This window comes from Stenella coeruleoalba, assembly GCF_951394435.1.
Source record: "Stenella coeruleoalba genome assembly, chromosome: 1".
Classification (NCBI taxonomy): Eukaryota; Metazoa; Chordata; class Mammalia; order Artiodactyla; family Delphinidae; genus Stenella; species Stenella coeruleoalba.
The window spans coordinates 147,981,488-148,003,549 of NC_137169.1; the positions used below are offsets into that span (position 1 = coordinate 147,981,488).

A 22,062-nucleotide genomic window follows, 5' to 3' on the forward strand; every position below is an offset into this window, starting at 1 on the left:
TACCAGTACTTTGACACACCATTCTTTTGTGTCTCAGAAGTTGTGTCTGATCATTATTCTACCTGAAACCTTCTTTTAGAATTTCCTTTAAGGGAGGATCTGTTTGTGCTAAATTCAGTTTTTGTCCAAAAATGTGTTTTCATATTTGTTTTTGAGGATAATTTCAGTGATATATAAACTGTATGTTGACAACTATTTTTGCTTAGAATTTTGAAGATATTCCAGACTTCTGACTTCCACTGTTGTTGAAAAGTCATTTCTTTTTATTTGACCTAGGATTCACTGGTCTTCCTGATTTCAGAGAATTAGTTTGTCTCTACAAATCTGGGAAATATCTTTTAGAATATTGCCTCCTCCTTGCCATTCATGTTATATTTTGGGGGGATTCTGAATAAACGTATGTTAGATTTTCTCCCTGTATTGCCTGTAACTTTTAACTACTCATCTCTTTGTCTCTCTGTGCTACATTTTCTCTCTCCACTGCTTTTCTTATCTTTTGAGTTTGTTTTTATTGACTTAAGTAGGTACAAAAGAATATTTGTAAGTTATGAAGAACCGTGATGCAAAGAATACCTATGTTCTCGCTACCAAGTTTTACAAAAAGAAAATTACCATTACCTGGAGTCCCTTGTGTATTCTCCATTCCATTCCCCTTTCTCTCCTCTCATGGGTGGACTTTGTATTTATGGTTTCCTTTGTGTTATTCATACTATTGCTACATGTGTTTGTATTCTTAGGAAATATTTTTTTTAGTTTTATAGTCTTTTAAACTTTATGTAAATGTAATTCTGCATGTATTTTCTCTACTTTTGTTTAATCATATACTCTGATGTTTGTTCATATTGTTGCACTGTAGCTGCTACATTCTCATTGCTCCATTGAGGTTTTTTCCCCATTGAGTTCTAAATTTTACTTCATTTTTCATTCCAGAAGTTCTTTTTTCCCCCCCAAATCTACTTGACCAATTTTCATTATTTTATATATATATATATATATATATATATTTTTTTTTTTTTTTTTTTTTTTGGTACGCGGGCCTCTCCCATCGCGGAGCACAGGCTCCAGACGCGCAGGCTCAGCGGCCATGGCTCACGGGCCCAGCCGCTCTGCGTCATGTGGGATCTTCCCGGACTGGGGCACGAACCTGGGTCCCCTGTATCAGCAGGCGGACTCTCAACCACTGCGCCACCAGGGAAGCCCCTTCATTATAATTTTTAAAGTTTATTCCTCATTAGCAAACTAAATCCTTGATTTCTTTAAACCTATTAAACATACTTATTTTCTGTTCTCTGATCTTTTCAGTATCTGAATGAAGTCTTTGATAGCCTGATTCTGCTGGCTGTTGATCTTGATATCCTTGTTAAAGTTTTGTAATTTTGATTGTAAGCTCATTTTCTTTGGAACTTCATCTTTGAGAACTCTTTGAGATTCCAAAGAGTTCAGTTCAAATATTTGGTGGTTTCTGTGGGTTGCTTGGAGCATTACCAACCTGAAACTACTTTATAATATTCTTCACCTGAGTATTTTCTGGTACCATAGCTTGAATTCTGGCCACTAATTTGTATGAAGGGAAATTTTCTTTTTCTGTGTAGAAACTTTCAGCCATGGTCAAAATGAGCAGCTTTATTGCTCGCAGTCCTGCACAGAGGGTGTTTGTCTCATTCACCTTTATGCTGATGATATAGCCCTATGGAGTTTAATGGGGTGGGGGGGTTAGCCCTAAGCTTTTTCTTCAGCCTCTGTGGACCTCAGGGTGCTCAAAACAAGATCAGGGTCACCAGAACTGGATTTAGTAGCTAACCCTCAAGACCCAAGCCAGCTTATATATTTTCCAAAATTCCTACTGTTTCCACTTTTGGCTTTGCCAACTCCGTAATCTTTCAAAAAGATACTTTTATGTTTCAGCCATCATTTTTCATTGTTTACAATGGAAGAATCATTTAGGAAATCTACTGTTGTATACATTGTAAATGAAAGATAATTTTAGATTTTTTTCTGTGCAGTTAAAGACATGTGCCGAACTCAATTCCTGAGGTTACTGTGGGTTTGGACATTTTTCATGCACTTTCTCCTCTTTTACTGTAGTGGTAACTTTCCTAAAATAATAGCAATTTTTCCTGTTTTGTGTGTGAAATGTTCTTTGAGAGTAAATGAAGCAATAAGATTAATTGCGTTGAACCCAGTCTTTGAAGAATCTAGGCACTCATGTATGTCCTTAGGACATCTGGCTTAATGAATCTTTACCCTCCTAAGGCTGTTTGGGAAATACTTTCTTAGGAGAGAATGTCTCAGACCCAAAGCACATAATGTGTAGTTCATGATCAGATTTTAGTTTCAGTTTGTTTACTTTTGTATGGTAGTTTTTTCTTTTTCTTTTCTTTTTTCCCTTTCCCCTTGGTTAGAGATAATCAGGTGTCTTATAGTACAAATATATCATAATAATCGTACTTTAAAAAATGTTTGCAGTGGAAGTATGCGAGACCTAACAGCCCAAGTGACTGTAACAGCACAATTCCCAGAAGTGACTATCCAAGCCCTTGGAGAAGATGAAATAACATTAGAATCTGTGCTTCGTGGAAAGTTTGCTGCAGGTAAAATAATGTTGCTGAAAATTTAGCAACATTATTGCTAAATTTAATAAGATTAATAATAAACATATATTAAGATAAATAATATTAAGCATATATTGCAGTTCCTTTAAAGTGGAAGAAAAAAAAGCAGAACTGCTTAGAGTGGTCTTATATAACTATATTACATCTACAACTACATATGTATTAATTTCTACCTACTTGAGCACATTGTCATTGAATCTCCTGGGGTATTATAGTTCATTTTTCCTTTTTGCAATACCATATATTTTATATCTCTTAGTATTGAGTATCTGCATTTGGAAAGTAGAAATGATACATGGCTGGTTTTCCTTTATAATTAGTAAGTTTTATCAGTGATGAGTTTAGATTAGAACGTGAACAGTCTTACGAGTAGAAAAACCTGATTGTAGTGCCCTAGGTGATACAATATATTCTGAAAGTCTTATTTCTTAATTCTATTAATCTGAACAAGATCTTAATAATAATGATGTTTTACATTATATAATACAGCAGAGAATTAGACCAGAGAAGCCATTAAATTATGGATTTCAGTCTAGTGAAATATGTTGCAGAAGACTTTTCTGAAAATGAATTTTATAGCCATCCTGCCTAGCAGGAAGACAACAAAACATATAGATCAGTAATTTAGCTATTTATAGTGCTATTCTCTTGAATATTGAAGGTAATAACAGTACTACTCTTAAATACTAGGTACTGTAACAACTTTTCATTGAGGTAACTACTAGGTTTCTCTAATTAGGCAGTATTGTATGTAACTGAGAATCAAATAGGTTAAGTAACTTGGTCGCAGTTACATAGAAAGCAAGTGGCAAAAATGAGCTTTGAACCCATGCATTCTTGGTCCCCACTGTGCCATGCTATTTTTTTTAAAACTCTTTAGTCTCTCTCAGCTATAATCTAGTATATACAGCTATTTATTTGGATGCATGGTAGACATCACAAATTTAGTAGTAAAAATTAACATCATTCATCTAGCTGTTCAAGGGAAAATTCAGGGTCTAGTTCTTGATTTTTCTGTATTACTCACCTGCCTGTATATTATTCATCAGCAAGTAAATCCTTTTAGTTCTGCCTCTGAGATGAATCTCCAGTCAATCCCCTTTTCTCTATTCATGGCCACCATAAGCATAAGGTACCATCTCCCTACTTCTGCTCTGGTCCCACCTTATTGTCCATTCTCTGCTTAGCATCTGGACTAACATTTAAAAATGTAAATCAGATTGTCACTGTCCTGCTTAAAACCCTCCAGTTACTTTAGATTGCATGAAGAATAAAATCCAGACATGACTAGTCAGAGGCCAAGAAGGGCTTCTGATATTTCCTATTATTATACTGGTTATGTCTCGTCTTCTCAGATTTTGAACTCTTCAGTGACAGAATCATGAGTTATACTTTTATAACTCCCATAGCACCTAGTTTAACTCTTAAGGTATAATGTTGTAAAAATATGAGTTTGGGAGTTAAACAGACTTGCGATCCACTTCTGGCTCTGGTATTTGTAGCCATGTGGGTTTTGGGCAAGTCATTCATTCATACAGTTGTATGAAAGTTTAGTTGCCTTATTTCTGTATTGAGGTGTAACAAGGAGTAAGTGAGATAATGTATTTAAGCATATAACATGGTACCTTTACTGAATGGTTACTTTATTATTATTGCATTAGTAGTTGTTCAATTTATTTTACTAATTAGAGGACCACTCTTCTGTAAATGCTTAGATTTCAGTTTGGAGATAATGGCTGTATATTATATATGTAAAAGAGCTAACTGCTATTTAGTTTTGTTGTATATATACAATATTAAAATAAGCAACATTTTTGTTTTTTTTCTTCTAGGGAAAAATGGACTTGCTTGCTTGGCTTGTGGTCCGCAACTTGAGGTAGTAAACTCTCTAACAGGAGAGCGGTTGTCTGCATATAGATTCAGTGGAGTGAATGAACAGCCTCCTGTAGTCCTAGCTGTGAAAGAATTCTCTTGGCAGAAGAGAACTGGATTGTTAATTGGATTGGAAGAAGCAGAAGGGAGTGTTCTCTGTCTTTATGACCTTGGTTTATCAAGAGTGGTTAAAGCAGTTGTTCTTCCTGGAAGGGTAGGTACTGCTTAAGTTATGTGGACATTCTGCTTTCAAAACCGAACCCCTGCTGGTTACATGGGTGTGTTCACTTTGTGAAAATTCATTGAGCTATATACATTTGTAATTAGATTACTTTTATGGAAGTTTGTTGTTTTTCATTAAAAAGTTTAAAATAAAGAGGTTAAAAATATATTATCAAAACAACATAACATTTAAAATAAAACTTTCTTTGGACAAAGAAGATGTGGTGTGTGTATATATATATATATATATATATATATATATATACACACACACACACACACACATATACACACAATGGAATATTACTCAGCCATCAAAAAGAATGAAATAATGCCATTTGCAGCAACACGGATGGACCTAGAGATTATCATACGAAGCAAAGTAAGTCAGAAATATTAGAAAGTCTAATGTTTAGACACTAAAATATTTCAGTGTATCATATTTTAGACTCCACATATGATATCACTTATATGTGGAGTCTAAAATATGATACAAATCAACATATCTATGAAACAAAAACAGACTCAGAGATAGAACAGACTGTGGTTGCCACAGGTGGGGTGGGGGTGGGGGTGGGTCGGGGAGGGAAGGGATGGGAGCTTGATATTCACAGAGGCAAGCTATTATGTACAGGATGGATAAACGACAGGGTCCTGCTGTATAGCGCAGGGAACTGTATTCAATATCCTGTGACAGACCATAATAGAAAAGAAAATATGTGTATATAAATAAAGAATATATATCTATGTATATGTATAACTGAGTCACTTTGCTGTACAGAAGAAATTAACACAATGTAAATCAATGAAATTTAAAAAAAATTAAAGTACAACTTCCTTATTCTTGGTTAGAAAATTACAGAGTAAAAATAGTGATGACATGTAGTGTTCTTATATATGAAAAGTATCATCTGAGTTTTGTTCTTACATCCAGTTGTGTTTTATGAGGATACCAAAAGTTTATAAAAATATTATATTCATTACTATGCCATTTTTTCCTTGCCTGTTTTTTTCTCTTTTAATTTGAGACTGTAGCCTTGCAGCAGTATGTAAAATATGTCTTTATTACCATTTAAGATGTGAATAATATATTTAAATAGTGAGTTCATTTATATTCACCATTTATTAATTCTAACATATGTATGCCTTGATATGCCAGGCATCTTATCCAGTAGTAATTATAGAAGTTCTTTGAATTCAGGTTGTTTCTTCAGCAGATTTATTACTGCTCTTTTTAGATGGTGAGAAAATGTATACACTTACAAATACACACAGACAAAAATCATGGAAGAGTAGAATTCTTTTTCTACCAGTGTGAAAGAAGTATGCACTTTACACACAAAAGTATATGTAACTATGTATGCATATATGTGTATGTAATGTATATTGTCATAGAATAGAATTTTTAAAGTTAAAAGGGAGCTTAATGACAAAATAATAATGTTTTTATAGTGAGGAAGCCAACCCAGTGGGCTAAGGTGGGGTCTGAAGTAATTTATAGCCTGGTATCTTATATGTACTTGCCAGTGATGATGATTTTAAAGACAGAATTATTTTTGGCAATTTATTGAGTGCTTACTGTAAATCAAGCTATGTGCTAGATTTTGGGGGTAAGTAGATGAATTGAACTTGGTACATGCTGTCCAAAAAGGCTTGTAGTCTAGTGGGAGAAGACAGATTATAGGATGATAGCATAAATATAATAAGTGCTTTGATAATTTTAGCACTTGGAACGTGGAGAACACCTGGATGATTTCTGTTCAAAAAGGTTGGACATTTTAGGCAAAGAGACCAAAGTGTAAAAAGTCACAGAGTATGGAACATTTGGAAAACTAATGTTATTTAGAACGGTGGGAGAGAAGGGAAGGAGGAAGTGGGTGCCAGAAATGGTGAGGATTGAGATTGTGAATGGCCTCATTTGCAGTTAGGGGCCTCCTCTTAAAGTCTGTGGTGAAATCATTTTAAATTTAAAGTGGAATTGTAGTGTAAAAAGCTATTTGGTTGGGGTAGTTCAGGTAAATAAGGATGATGGACTGAACCGAGGAAGTGGCATAAGAAATGGAGAAGATGGGACAGATTCAAAGTAGATTCCAGAGGTAACATGGACAGGACTTGTTGATCATTTGGATAAGAGTAATTGAGAAGGAATAAGAATTAGATAAATTATTGGTTGCTTAATTGGATGAATGGTTGATATCACATGGAATATAGGGGAAGGAAAAGATTGGGAGAGGAGTGATAGATACCTTCAAAAGGAGTTCAGTCAACTAGCTCTTTTTTGACTAGGGCACAGTATCCCCTCTTAAATTTGCTTTTAACTGCCTCACTTTAAAATTAATTAAGGTAGCATTGTCGATAACTTCGTGTATAGTATTTATATGAGGAATGCAAACAGATCCCTTACCCTTCACTGAAGGAATTAAAGAGAACATGCTTTAGTATTTATAGACATTATTACATAATTTAGAAAAGGAAGACAATCCATGAAATTACAGCTTTCAGAATTAGAAACACTAAGGAATGTTTTGTGTACTAATGAAATATTGAGAAAGCCAGGGTTTTGTCTGTAATAATAAATTACAACCTGAAACAAACTTTAACCTTACATTAACACATAAACCATTGATAGCAAATTTCCTCTTTTCTTTCTAGGATATTCATCAGTATTATAGTAGAAATCACCAAATACTTAATTATCAAATATCATACCTAATTAATTTTTGTGAATTAATAAGAAAACAGAAGGAAAGCTAAGTGTAAACTAAAATACAGACTATTAGGTACAGACATTTAAAATTTGACTCATGAGATGAAGAGGAAAAATACAACTCCATAATGTAGCTACAGTATGATTTTCTTTAACTAATTTCAGTCCTTGTTAAATGTCAGTGATCCAGTTACTGCCAAAGCTTTGTGTGAAGTCCATTATAATGTAGCGCTTTTAAAGAAGGTTAGACCTCTTCAGGCTTTAGGGCATAAAAAGGACCTTTTTAAAAAAGTGTAAACAGTAAATTTATCTGGAATGATTTATTTTTAGTCTTCCTTAGAGAAGAGCCTATATACTTATACAGTAGCTGGTTAAGAGTTTTAAAGTGAGAAAAATCTAGGTTTCAGTTTTATACTTAATGACTGTGTTTCAACTCGGCTATTCTAAGCCTCAGGGTGTTTCATCTTTAAACAGAGATAATTATATATAGTCTGATATCAAAGGGTTATTGTGAATTGATTAGCATAATGCCTGGAATATAGTAAAGTCTTGATAAACATCAGTTATTATTCCAACTGCACCATGTGATTCTTGTTATATCTGAACATTTCATTATGTTATTCAGATTTGCAAGTATCAAATGCAGATTTATGATTCTGTATTGGAAAATGTTAACATCTGTATAACTAATACCTGCTTTAACCTCAAAATTTGTTGTGTTTTCTCACTTTGTATAAGAAAAGCAAATGATATATTCTGCTTTCTAGGTAACAGCTATTGAACCTATAATTAATCATGGAGGAGCCAGCGCAAGTACTCAGCATTTACACCCAAGCCTGCGATGGCTTTTTGGTGTGGCAGCTGTGGTAACTGATGTTGGACAGATCCTTCTTATTGACCTGTGTTTGGATGACGTGTCATGCAATCAGAATGAAGTAGAGGCATCAGGTAATTAATTAGTCATTCTTTGCTTGAAACCAGAAATTAAGCACCTGAGTATTCTGATGCAATGGATTGATTTTTTTTTTTAATAGTCAGAAAATGTTATATAGAAACTTCTTTATGTATCTTTTTTTAAAAAAAAGTTTGCTCCTATTTTATTGTTTTGGGCACTATGGAGATTTTTTGCATGAGTTATTCTACTTTATTGATGAAGTGTTTATAGACTAGGTCTTGAAAGAGATAGGGGTATGTTTCCAGATATACACTTGAATAATATATTCAAGTTATTAAGTAAATGCCAGAAGAAGGGCTGAAAGGTATAAAATCTTGTTCCTACAGTAAGCCCAAGATAGAAATAAAGCAATAAATAACAGTAATTTAAAAGTCTTCCCTCACAAAATAACATCCTAAAATAGAACTAACGCTACTTAAGTGAAGAGAAATAATTTTCCCCCTTTAATACTAATGCATATATTTATAAATCTACTTCTCAAGTGTTTTTTGTTTTGTTATTTTTGTGATTTATGAGACTCTTACTTGATTGGTTTATGTAGGGACGAGAGCTAACCTAAAAACTTCTAAAAATGTGTGTATTACCAATAAAGTTTCAGGAAAGGACTATTCCTTGAGGACCTTCTTGATTTTTAAAATAGTCCTCTTGGGACTTCTGGTGGTTCAGTGGTAGGGAATCCATCTTACAATGCAGGGGACTCGGGTTTGATCCCTGGTCAGGAAACTAAGATCCTACGTGCTGCGGGTCAACTAAGCCCATACCCTGTAACAACTGAGCTCAGGCGCCTCAACTAGAGAGCCTGTGTGCTGCAAACTACAGAGCCCACGTGCCCTGGAGCCTGTGCGCCACAACTAGAGAAGAGAAAACCTGCACACAACAACTAGAGGGAAGCCCGTGTGCCTCAATGAAGATCCCGCGTGCCGCAACTGAGACCCGACACAGCCAAAGATAAATAATATAATAAATAAATAAATAATAAATCTTTAAAAAAAAATAGTCCTGTAATATTAGTGCAGATCTGTTTATTTATGGATCAGCTAAGAAATAGATATAAATAATCCGTATTTTGTCCCAATTTATAATGAGTATAACTAATAAGAACTGTTGGTATGTAATAAAACTGATTAAAACTGCAAGTGGTAAAAATTATGTTTGACCAGAAATTAACTGAAGAACCAGATTATCTGATCAAAATTTAAATCTGCAAAATATGACATGAAAAAGTTTGATTTGGTAGAAATAATGGCCACACATGCACTTAAGGAAAAAAAAAATTCTCATAGTGATGGAAACTATACCTGGAAATTTAATATGTATTAAGATCTGATTGATCTTAATAAAATCCCAGGTAAAGTTGAAATGAAAAGAATTGATTAGTATAAATAACAGTAACTAAAAATGAATTTGTAGAATATTAGAAATGATTTAACTGCTCTTTGTAGAAAATTGATGAAGGAATTAGTCTTGATGGAGTTTTGTTCCAGAGTGTTTTGTAGATGATATCGCTATAGGTCTAAGGCTAATTAAAATACCTGTATTCATAATTAAAACTCTTCAGATCAAAATAGTAGAGTTGAAACATGCTTTATTTCAGGAGTCAATAGTTAGTAGTTAAATTTAACACAAGGGTAATTTTATAATGAAACTCTGGATTGTAATCAAAGATCAGAATCAGTTTCTCAATTCTGAGAATTAGGAAGCCATTGAATTTTATAGCATACAAAAAGTTGAGTTTTGGGGTTTAATGCAAAATTAATTTTTTGTTTACAGAAGTAATTTATAATTACAGCTATTTAGACTTCACTGAAACACACACAACGTAGAAAATGAAGTTCCTAACATGATAAACATATTATACATACTATTTTGCAACTTTTTCAAACTTAACAGTATTTCTTATACATCTTTCCATATCAGTGCATATAGAGTCTACTTTATTCTCTTGAATAAGTTTACAGTATTCCATTTATTAACTAGTTATTTTGGCAAAATGTAATCACTTGCTGTTTTCTGGGGGGAAAAATCAGAAGCAGAATGGATTAGGAGGGTAATCATTCAAGTACAATGTGATAGGATTTTTTCCCCCTTCATAACAGCATTGAGGGAATCTGCTCTTGCACAAGTTATATCAATGAATGGGCCTGAATTTTTTTTATTTAAACATTTCGAACATCTTCAAGTAGATAGACCAGTATAAAAATTCCCACAAACCTGTTACCTAAATTCAAGTCAGTTTTCAGAATTTACCCATATGTGCATCTGTTCTCTTTTATTTCCCTTTCCCCACCTTCTCTCTCTCTCTTTCTTTTTTTTTCTTTTTTTTCTTTTTTATTTTTGGCTGCACCGTGTGGCATGCAGGATCTTAGTTCCCAGACCAGGGATTGAGCCCTTGCCCCCTGCATTGGGAGCACAGAGTCTTAACCACTGGACCACCAGGGAAGTCACCCTTCTCTCTTTTTTACTCTGTACTAATCTAAAGCAAATAACAGTTATTTTACTACATAATCATGATGTGGTTTACCACTGTTAACGACATTAAATATGGACTTACATTTGATGGTTTGCGTCTCATGTCTATTAATTTAGAGCCGTCCTCCCTCTATCCTGTCCTTATTCATTTATTTATTTTTAGTGCCACTGACTTGCTGAAGATGTTAGTTATCTGGTAAAATGCCGCACATTTTGGAATTATCTGTGTGTCTTCATGTGATGTCATTTACATTTTGTATTTTCTGCAATTGTTAAGTTAGCTCTGATTAGATTGATTTAACACTTGACAAGTATACTTCAGAAGTGCTGGGTATTTCATAATGTATCACAGCAGGAGGCACATGGTGTCTTGTTTCATATTCAGTGATCAGTGGGTTCAGATGACGACAGCATGATCCATCAACCTTTGTACCAGTGGTTCTCAGGTGATTTTTTGCCCTCCAGATTTTTGGTCATATCTGGAGACATTTTTGGCCATTAATACTGGAGGGAGATGATGCTACTTGGCGTCTGGTAGATAGAAGCCAAGGATGCTGTGAACATCCTATAAAGCACAAGACGGCCCCCACAGCAAAGAATTATCTGACCCAAGATGTCAATGGAGCCAAGGTTGAAAAACCATACTTTGTTTCATCCACTGAGATTGTTGCCTAGGTCTCTTGTGTCATTAGGGCTGCAAAAAAAGATGATTTTAAAGTTCTGTTAATCTAAAGAATAATTTTCTGATTAACTAGGGCCATTTGTTCACCTTGAAATACAGTTTGTACAGAAAAGGGAGAATAAATGCTTATATTACTGTTTCTTTAAGTACTAATTTTCAGAGTAAGAAGCTGGTACTCAGCTACTTTCAGTGTTTCAATTCATTAAGGTCTCTTGTAAGTAAGGAGGGCAGGAACTCATGGGGTTTTATATATTGTACTTAATGTGTTTTATTCATTTTCATTATTTTCTTCTCATGCCCAAAAATGTTCTGTTTTTGCTAATGAAGGCACCTTCATGTAGTCTGACACATCCCCTCAGATTTTGATAGCTTCCTAGATTTCTGGCACAGGATGTGCCAGGCTCATCTTATATATTTTCTGCTTCTGACTTGGAACCAGCCATTCTCTAAGGGGAATATTTAGGTTGTTAGTTGTAAATTTGAATAAAGAAACCATCAGCTTTATTTATGATTGTTAAGGAAATTGTTTAATTCTTTTAAAATAAAGAGTCTACTTTAGATAATATTTGATGTGTACTATGAGATTTTTAAGAAATTATACAATTAAATATACTTCGAAAATTATAGCATTTAAAATAAAGGCAGTTATTTTATAGTTCAGTATGCTTTGTTATCACTAATCTTATTTTAATTGACCCCAGTAGTTTTCAGTTGCTGCTTGAATAATGGGCAACACACTTGCTTTTATGATGTTTATAGTTTGTTAATCTTACTTGTCTTATTTATTTTTTAGACCTTGAAGTTATAACTGGTATCCCAGCTGAAGTACCACACATCAGAGAAAATGTGATACAAGAGGGACGCCATCTGTGTTTTCAATTAGTAAGCCCATCAGGAACAGCTGTTTCAACCCTTAGTTACATAAACCGGACAAATCAGCTTGCTGTTGGTTTTTCTGATGGGTATCTAGCACTTTGGAATATGAAAAGCATGAAAAGAGAGTAAGTACAACTTTTTCTCTTCGATTATGTGATTATTGGTAATTTCTTTGTGAATGTAACTTGTTCTCAATTACTAATATTTAAAAATTAACATAAACAGGAAAAGATAGGATAATGATTGAATGACTATGTAATTTTCCATTGCATTAAATTATAACTTTTTATAATAAAGGAGTGACCTAGCACATGAATTTCGGTTGATTCAGTATATTTAAAAGGCATTTCAGGGAATTTCCTGGTGGTCCAGTGATTAGCACTCTGTGCTTTCACTGCTGTAGCCCGGATTCAGTCCCTGGTTGGGGAACTAAGGTCCTGCAAGCAGTGTGGCTCGGCCAGGGGAAATAAAGGCATTGCAGTCATTGTGGTGTTCAATTTGCTAGTAACTATGACTATATTAAGATAAACTACGTATTTGTATAGTATGAATTCCTTCAGAAGTACTTTTCTACATAACCATATGTGTAAGGTAGTTTAATAGTAGTAGTTCTCAGTTCACAGAAAAACAAAAGCTTTTTTAAAAAGTTACAAAATACTGTGTTAAAAATTTTTTATGCTGTCAAAAACTTCCCCCAAGTATAATTATATTGATACTTTTCTATTAATCTTTATGTTGTTAAAATTGCTGAGGAATTGACTCTTTATTGAGGGAGGTAAGGCACTGTAGGTTTTAAGTCTAATCTCTGTTAAGAGTTAAGTAGATACCTATTTGTCTCTTAAGTTGTCAATTTAATATTTATTTCTTCTTTTTTCTTCCAAGTAATATTGGAATATTTTCTTGAGTAATTTTTCTTGCAAATGAGTCAACAAAATATTCACCCTTCCAAACTTCCTGCTCAGTTCGTCTCACCAACAAATTGGTGCCTACTTGGCTGTGTTTGGTTATAAATATTTGCCAAGTTTGAAGTGAAGGAAAAAGAGAGAGGTAGAAAATAAAGATTCTCACCTATACCCATTTTTTACTGTTGGGTTCTTTGATGATATTAGAGTGTTACTAGCCCCTTAAGTAAACATTAACGGTCCTTGCACCTCCTCAAAGTCAAATTTTTCTGCAAAGTGCCAGTGATGAAGTGGCAGTGCTATTGCCTAGTAGCTCCCTATGGGAAGTCCATCTCAACTCTCTTTGTTGATACCTTTTTATCAGCTCTTGTTTTTGCATAGCTCCCAAAGGAGTGCCTGGAGAACCTGGCTTTTACAGTGTTTTCTTTAGCACTATCATCCTTCACTGATCATGCTTTTCCAAAGGGTTTGTGAGAACTCTTCAGATTCTAACTCATTCTGTTGTCGTAATGGGGAAATTGACTCTAAACCCAAGCAGCTGAAATAGAGTGTTGTGGCAGTATTTCATCTCTTTCTAGAGTACCTGTTATTGGGGAACAGTACATCGTGGCATACGTTTACACGCCTGGAAGGACTAGTTCACACATGTGTATATGCATGTGCTTTAGTAATTTTAACCCTTCCCAGTTCTACCTGGGAGATGGGGTGCCATGCTCATTGTCTTGATGTCTTGTACCCTGTGTATTTTTGAAGATAAGACGATTGTATGAACAGCAGTTGCTCTAACCCAGATTCTTACATGAGGTATCTTCTTCCTTTTCATGAAATTATAACTTAAAAGTATGAAGTGTACTGATATTTGTGCCTGTTATAGATACTACACACAGTTGGAAGGTGGAAGAGTTCCTGTATATGCTGTCACTTTTCAAGAACCTGAGAACGATCCTCGTAATTGCTGTTACTTGTGGGCTGTTCAGTCTACACAAGATAGGTAAGTGTGATACATGTGGTTTTAAATATTTGTCAGGAATGGAGTAGCAGTTAATTTCTTTTGCAAAGCTTTGTACTGTGTTGTCCCTTTTTAGTGAAAGTGACATAAGTTCAGTGAATTAGAAAGTGGTAGTTGAAATGACTTTAAAAGGGAAATGATTATTTCTGCATGTTTGAGTAATGCTGAGATATCAGTAAGAAGAAATTGTGCTTACTTGACCTGTTTAGGTGTTATTTCAGAGAGTAAGCCAATACACATGAGTAGGCAATTTCTTATTCCTTAGGCAATTTTTATGGCCTTCTATGTTCTCTCATAAGAACATTTTTTCTCTTTTATAATCTCATTCCTTTTTTCTCTTTGTTGTGTATGTATCTGTACTGTGTTCTCTAGTCCCTCTGCTTGCCTTTTGCAGTATATCTTTAGGGTTAATTCAGTTAATTTTTCCGTCTTTCATAAGCTTTAATTTTATTCCAGCTATAGCTTGTGAGAAATCTTTCCTTTCAATTTAATTTCAAACTGGTTAAGCTTGTTCATTTGCAATGCTAGGACAGTGTAAGTATTGATTTTCTCTTATTTTTCATTGGTGTTTAGTACTTTCTTTGATGATCAATGAAACAGTTAAGTCTGTGGCATAAATGACATGATTTGATAACTGTTCCTAATACTTTCTCTTCCCAAGTCCGTACATGAATTGTGGTCAGCTTGGGTTTTTGTGTTAGATGTCTTCACTTTGAGGTTTTGTCTTACACTTTAGTGAGTAAGTCAGTGAAGGAAGGATTGATTTGTCACTTTGTCAATCCTGGAGGAAAATAGAAATAAAAATACAGAGACAGCTATTGGGATATTCCTCATTAAGTGAAATCCGTATTTCCATCCATCTGAGTGTAATGTGGGCTGGCAGCAGCTTGAGTAATGTGCCTTGTGAAGGCTACATGTGGTGAATGAGAAGGGACGTTTATCTGAACAATTTTTGTATCCCATTTATTTTTTCTTCCAGTGTTGCCTAAATAAAGCACATCTATTGAAGAAAGGGAGAAGGACTATTAAGTAAAGAGTTATAGTCTCAGGCACATAAGATGTCACCTAAAATATGCAAGCAACATAAGCTTTAGTTAATTAGAATCAATAAATAATTAAATCAGTTATTATTTCAAAGGACTACATTTTGTGAAAACAGCCAAGTAAAACTAAATTCTTTACAGTGACCTCAGTTTTGTCACATGCACTCAATATTGTATGCGGATTAAATTTATTTGGACAATAAAAAGTGCTTAATGCATTAATATGATATTCAGTATTTCTCCTTAGCTAATTTCTGTTTCTTTCAGTGAAGGGGATGTTTTGAGTTTGCATCTGCTTCAGCTGGCCTTTGGTGACAGAAAGTGTTTGGCATCAGGACAAATTTTATATGAGGTAAATGGTAATGGTAGTATGGGTTCAGAGTACCATTTTGTTCATTGTTTGCCTGTTTTAAGATACTGAGATATTGAAATGTTATTCTTCTATTCAAGTTAATACTGTATTCGTAATATAATGTAAAAAGTATTAGATTAGGGATCAGGAGACTGGTATTTTACCAAGGTAGCAATCTTAAAATCTTCAGGTGTCACTTTCCTCTAAAATGAGGGAATTAGACAAGACAAACTTGTGGCCTAATTGGTAGCCAGGAAAAATAACCCCACTTTCTTGCTCTAAGATAACAAGCAGTAAGCCATGGGGTGACTTTATAGTCTTGTCGCTTGCAATTGTGAAAGAGGGTAAATGCATCTACGTTTTGTATGACTATTTTTCTGGCTGAATTCTTGAGGAAATAGTGGGGTCCTGCTAATAGCCATATTTGGTTAGCCATCACATTAACTTCTCTAGAACAGGCTTTCTTAACCTAGTATTTGAGGGTGTGTGTTTGGGTTTTAGGGAATTTGTGAAGTCCCTGAATTACGTGTGGCATCTTCATGATCACAGTGTCCGCGTCGTCCCTCCCCCCGCCCCCCCAATCTTCCAGTTCCACATCTGTGGATTCAACCAATCTCGGATCAAAAATATGCGGGGGGGGGGGGAGGGAAATTCCAGAGGGTTCCAAAAAGCAAAACTTGAGTTTTCCGTGCCACAGCAACTATTTACGTAGCATTCACATTGTACTAGGTATTATAAGTAATCTAGAAATGATTTAAAGTATACGGGAGGATGTGCGTAGGTTATATGCAAATATTACTCCATTTTATATGAGGGACTTGAGCATCCACAGATTTTGGTATCCGAAGAGGGTCCTGGAACCAGTCCCTCATGGACAGCAAGGGGCAACTGTATGCATTTTTCTGGGGAAAAATTCATAGCTTTTGTCAGATTGTTACAGGGATCAGCGAACAAAAATTTAAGGACTACTGTTTTAGAGCAAGAACTTCAGTGAAAACACAGAAGTAGGTTTGCTGGTCTAGAGTATACGTATAAATAATTTTAATGCTTAGGTCCAGTTTACCCCCGCAACCAGTAGTGCATGAAGGTTCCCGTGTTCAGTAACAGCTTTAGAAGATTTCTTGGTAATATTTTTGGGAGACTAAATTTAGTCTTTTATTTGTGTTTTATGCTATATAAAATTTTAGAACCCTTTTCAATAATTTGTTCTCTTCAGTCTTTTAACTTTTTTGTTTTCTTTGTATTGTAAGAAAACGCTTTTGGAGAACATTTAATTTTAGAATGACTTTTTCCTAGAATCCTATTAGGATATAGATTGCTGTACATTTTCTATTTCAGGGGTTAGAGTACTGTGAAGAAAGATACACACTGGACCTCACAGGTGGCATGTTTCCTTTGAGGGGCCAGACTGGTAATACCAAACTGTTGGGATGCCAAACTGTAGAGAAATTTCGATCTCATGGTGACAGGGAGGAAGGCATGAATGAAGGTTGGTTAAAAGTACTCTTATTATATACCATGTGAATACTTGATTTAAGATTTATCTTGATTTAAGATATATGACAGGTATTGTTTTCTGTAGTTCATTGGAATACTAATTGTGGAATATATTCAGGTCTGTATGAGATATGAGGTATGTCTTGCTCTCCAGATTGCCATGTGTAGAACTCAAGAATTGAATAGATTAAGAAAATGAGAAACCCTTGTATTTTGATCCAGCTCTCAAAACAGACAGACATACAAAAAAAGATCTCTAGTTGTAACTAGTATGAATAGTCTCTAAATAATGTTTACCTCTGTATTTTTTGAGACGTATACGGCAAACATGCTTTGGTTGCCTTGAATTTTTTGTCTACTTTAGTGTCATTCCTTCTTCCTGGTAAACATCCTGGCATAGTGAAAATTGCATAGATCTTAGAATCCAACCAACATGGATTCAAGTCCCAGCTCTGTCACTAGTTGTAACCTTTCATAAATTATTTAACATTTGTGACTGAGCCTCTTGTTTCCTTACCTGTGAGTGGAATAATACATTTATACCTTCTGCAAAGGGTCGGTTGTGAGGATTGAATGTGATAATGGGATAGTTTTATTTAGTTCTGGGAATGTTCAGGGGGGCCCTGATTTTGTTTGTTCTTATTGGAATTCATTCTCATGGTTAGCTCATTCATTCCAGAGATGGCCTCTGTCCTAGTCCCCGCATCTATATTTGTGATCCATTCTTCACATCCAACTAAACATGTCAAAACAGAACTTATCAAACCCTGTCTCTTATTCCCCACTCACATCTTCTTTTTTATATTCCCTGTTAGTTGTGCCTCAGATTTTTACTTTCCTCTTTCCTTCTATTGATCTCTTAACTTTGTTCCTATCCTTCTAGGCCAGCCACCATCCAGGTACTTATGTCCCCCCACCCCACGTGTTACCATATAGCTGGATCAATCCTTCTCAACTAGAATTCTTCTAAAGAATTAAGCCCTAAAGACTAAAGGCATCCATTTTAAGTATTGATATTCTCTGGTAGCAGTGACATATTCATGGGAGAATTTTCATTCAAATCGTTTTCTACTTTTCTACCTACAATACCTCAAAGTTGCCAATGAGTACTTTTTAATAAGGTCTTGAAATAGAAAAACAGTCAACATACAATTGAATGAATCTCTTCTTATAGAATAAATGATAGAAATGTGTCTTGACAAATCAAATCAAATATGAATTAAGCCTCTTAATTTATGAGAAAGTCTTGCTCTAATTTTATTTGGGGGATTTATTTTGAGATTATTTATTCTATTTTTAAAGATTATCTTCTTTTCTTTTAGCTTTGTCTCCTGATACCAGTGTTTCAGTCTTTACTTGGCAGGTGAATATATATGGACAGGGAAAGCCTTCTATATATTTGGGGCTTTTTGACATAAATCGTTGGTATCATGCACAAATGCCAGATTCGTTAAGGTATGATTTTTCTCTCTCTCTCTACGTATATGTGTATGTATTTATTTATATATACATATATAGGAATTTTATGTGTAGCAGTTCATTGACCTAATGTGTAAAATTTTCTTTTAGATCAGGAGAATATCTACATGATTGCTCTTATTTTGCATTGTGGTCACTGGATTCTGTTGTAAGTAGGACTTCTTCACATTACATCTTGGATATATTAGTACATGAGAGAAGTTTAAGTCGAGGAGTTCCTCCTTCATATCCACCTCCTGAGCAGTTTTTTAACCCAAGTACTTACAACTTTGGTATGTATTTCTTTAACATTACCTTTTGAGAAAAATAACATGCAAGAGTATGTGTTTGTATTTGTGTTGTGTGTATATGTGTGTATAGTGTATTGTTCATTTCTCATTGTTATTAGTTAATATATGGATAAGTTAGGAAGTTAACTTGATATATGCACACAAGAAGTTTAGTGTTTATATGTTTTATAGAGAAATTATCACTATTTTGAATTTGCTAGAAAAGGTATTAACTATTTCATATTAAGTGCACTTGTGATAAGGTTTGGTATCTTGTTAGGATAGAAATACCTGGACAAATTACTTAAAAATTTATTGTATGTAGTAATTCCATACCTTGCCTAAGAATCTGTTATTAGGATAAATTTTATTGTATTAAAACCATCCCAAATATAATATGTAAGTGGATTTTTTTTTAATCTTTTTTTTTTTTTTTTAGATGCCACTTGTTTGTTAAACTCAGGAGTTGTTCATATAACTTGTAGTGGTTTTCAGAAGGAGGTAGGTAACAAATGACAATTTGGACAGAGTGTTTCTTCTTGAACTGAAGTCAGATCATGGATTTAAACTTTACTTAGTGTTATTTATATAAACTATTGTTTCGTCTTAAAAGGTAGCTTCTGCTAGGTTTATGAGATTAGCCGCTAGTAGCATCAGTTACTGACGGCAACCTTCTAGGTTCTAAGGTATTGGAATGTTTTTAGCAGCTTTATATGGATGTTAGCTCCTGAACCCCAGGCAAAAGTAAAGCAGTGCTTTACTGCATCCCTTTTTATCCATCCTCTTAATTCTCTTCCTTCTCAGAAAGCTTATGGGTAAATGAAGTAATGCAAAGAAGATACCTAGCACAGTGGCACAGTGACTGGCCCAGAGTGGGTTATGACTGTATGTTGAAAATACTTTTCCAGGAAAACACAAAGTGGCAGACCCTTTAAATGATAATCAGCTAGATGTGGATGAATGCCGTATTTATACTTCATATCAGATCTCTTTCACATTAGGCCAAGAGGAATAAACTGCAAGATTTTTCTTTTGTGTATTAAGTTTGTTAAGATCTGTTACCAAGTCTGTCAGCTTTATAGAAGGTAACAGGGTTACCTTACATATAAACAACTTAAAATACCCTTATCAGTAGTATTATTTGTAACTAGCAAGCATTGGTTACCTCAAGAACCTATAAGCACTTTTCCCTGCAAGAAGTACAGAAATGTAGTCTTCCACAATTTTCATTCAGTGCCTTTTAGTTTTATTCAAAATGTTAAGTGTAAAGTAGGGTGATGAGTTTATTAGTTATTCTTAAATTTGATTATTTGAATTGAATAGTGACTGATATTAATCAATCTATTATAGACTTTGACTTTTTTAAAGAAATCAGGACCATCTCTCAATGAAGTCATTCCTGATAGTTACAATCGATGTCTTGCGGCTGGCCTTCTCTCACCAAGACTTATTGATATTCAACCTTCCAGTTTAAGTCAGGTGAGAGATTTTTAACTCTGTTGTTTCTTTTGGATCACATGTTATTAGCTTTCTATTATAACAAAAATCTATTAGATAATTTCTAAAAAAGTAGATTAAGTAGTATAATGCCAACTCTGCAAGTCAGTAGCTGTGGTTCTTGGGTTTGGCTTGAAATTCATACTTGTAGGACCCAATAGGCCTAACTTGCCACCAGGTCTATAGGCTAGGAAACACATCATGGCTGCATCAGGCATGTCATGAGTAGAAGTCATTATAACAGTCGAGGGGCCATTTTCTAGCCCCCAGAGAGAACAGCTTAGGTGCAAGAGAATGAGACCACATGTGTGGAAACCATCTTGACTTAGGTGAATCTCACAGTCTATAGCCACAAATTAGGGTTCCGAATATCAGCTTCCCTGGGAACTCGTTAGAAATGCAAGTTCTTGGTTCCTGCCCTAGAGCTACTGAATCAGAAACTCCAAGAGTAGAGCCCAGCAGTCCGTATTTTAATAAGCCCTTGAGGTGATTTGTGATGGTTTGAGAACCACTGCTCTATAGAAACAAGTGTCTTGTGAAAGCCTCTTAGTGAAGATTCCAAGTTCCTGTAAAACACAAGACAGTTATGGGAGACAGACTTAGTCGTGGAAGCCAAAATCTTAATTTCCTAATGGATATATAAATAAAAATATTGTAAAATCCACTCACAGTTTTTATAGTCCCAATACATTTTACCAGTCAGATGACATTCTTAAGCAGTGTTGCCTGGTGATAACTTATAATTCACATTTATTTTAACTTGATGTTTGCTAGTAAAATGTGCTTAAAGAAAGTAAACCAATCCCAGGTCATTTTCCTGTGGAGAAGGAGAAAATGTTTTATTAACTTTCCCCTCAAGTAGTGTTGGAATTAAGTTATTTAAATAATTGCAGGTATGTAACATAATGAATTGTTAGGGAAAGAGCCTTTTAAATATCAGACGAAATGTAAATATTGCTGCTGGTGATTTAACACCTGCAGTTGGAATTTAATGCCTAATTTCATAGAAATAAGAGAAATTTTCAATACTATTACCAGGGGATTTTTTTTTTCTTTCTCTCCCCCCTCTCCTTTTATATTACCGTACTGAGCAAATATTCACTGTGCAGTCATGTACAGTTGTCCCTCTGTATCCACAAGGGATTGGTTCCTGGACCCCCACAGATACCAGATTTCAAGGATGCTCTAGTACCTTATGTAAAATGGCATAGTATATGCATGTAACCTATGCACACCCACCCAGGTACTTTAAATCATCTCTAGATTAAAGTACTTAGTACAGCGTACATGCTATATAAGTAGTTGCTGGCACATGACAAATTCAAGTTTTGTTTTTTGGAACTTTCTGGAATTTTTTTCCCCTGAATGTTTTCTGTCTGCAGTTGGTTGTATTGTGGATGAGGAACTGACTGTGGATATCTACATAAACATTTTCTTATATAACTTTTGTTTTTTCCTGGAGTTTCCAGATGGCCTTAATAAAAACCCAAAAACCCTTGCCTAGCCTGTCATTCACACAACCTTAATTTTTTCTTTTCAGTTTGTTTTTGCTCTCTGTAGAACCCCATTAGACAAATGTTGACTGTCTGAGTTGATCTTAGGTTAACTTATCTTTGCTT

The 22,062-nt window shown here is 34.6% G+C and overlaps 1 protein-coding gene across 3 annotated transcripts in view; it reads left to right on the forward strand.

The window, feature by feature from the left end:
• AHCTF1 (AT-hook containing transcription factor 1) overlaps positions 1-22,062 on the forward strand; it is an 81,077-nt gene that overhangs the window by 11,603 nt on the left and 47,412 nt on the right. For all 3 annotated transcript variants that reach the window (XM_079912291.1, XM_079912292.1, XM_079912290.1), the window contains exons 2-12: positions 2,467-2,591; positions 4,445-4,698; positions 8,181-8,361; positions 12,313-12,520; positions 14,172-14,288; positions 15,617-15,701; positions 17,040-17,190; positions 18,521-18,653; positions 18,768-18,949; positions 19,386-19,447; positions 20,297-20,425. In XM_079912291.1, the coding sequence (XP_079768417.1) occupies positions 2,474-2,591; positions 4,445-4,698; positions 8,181-8,361; positions 12,313-12,520; positions 14,172-14,288; positions 15,617-15,701; positions 17,040-17,190; positions 18,521-18,653; positions 18,768-18,949; positions 19,386-19,447; positions 20,297-20,425 (1,620 nt within the window). In that variant the 5' untranslated portion in view covers positions 2,467-2,473. The remainder of the gene's footprint in view (positions 1-2,466; positions 2,592-4,444; positions 4,699-8,180; positions 8,362-12,312; positions 12,521-14,171; positions 14,289-15,616; positions 15,702-17,039; positions 17,191-18,520; positions 18,654-18,767; positions 18,950-19,385; positions 19,448-20,296; positions 20,426-22,062) is intronic.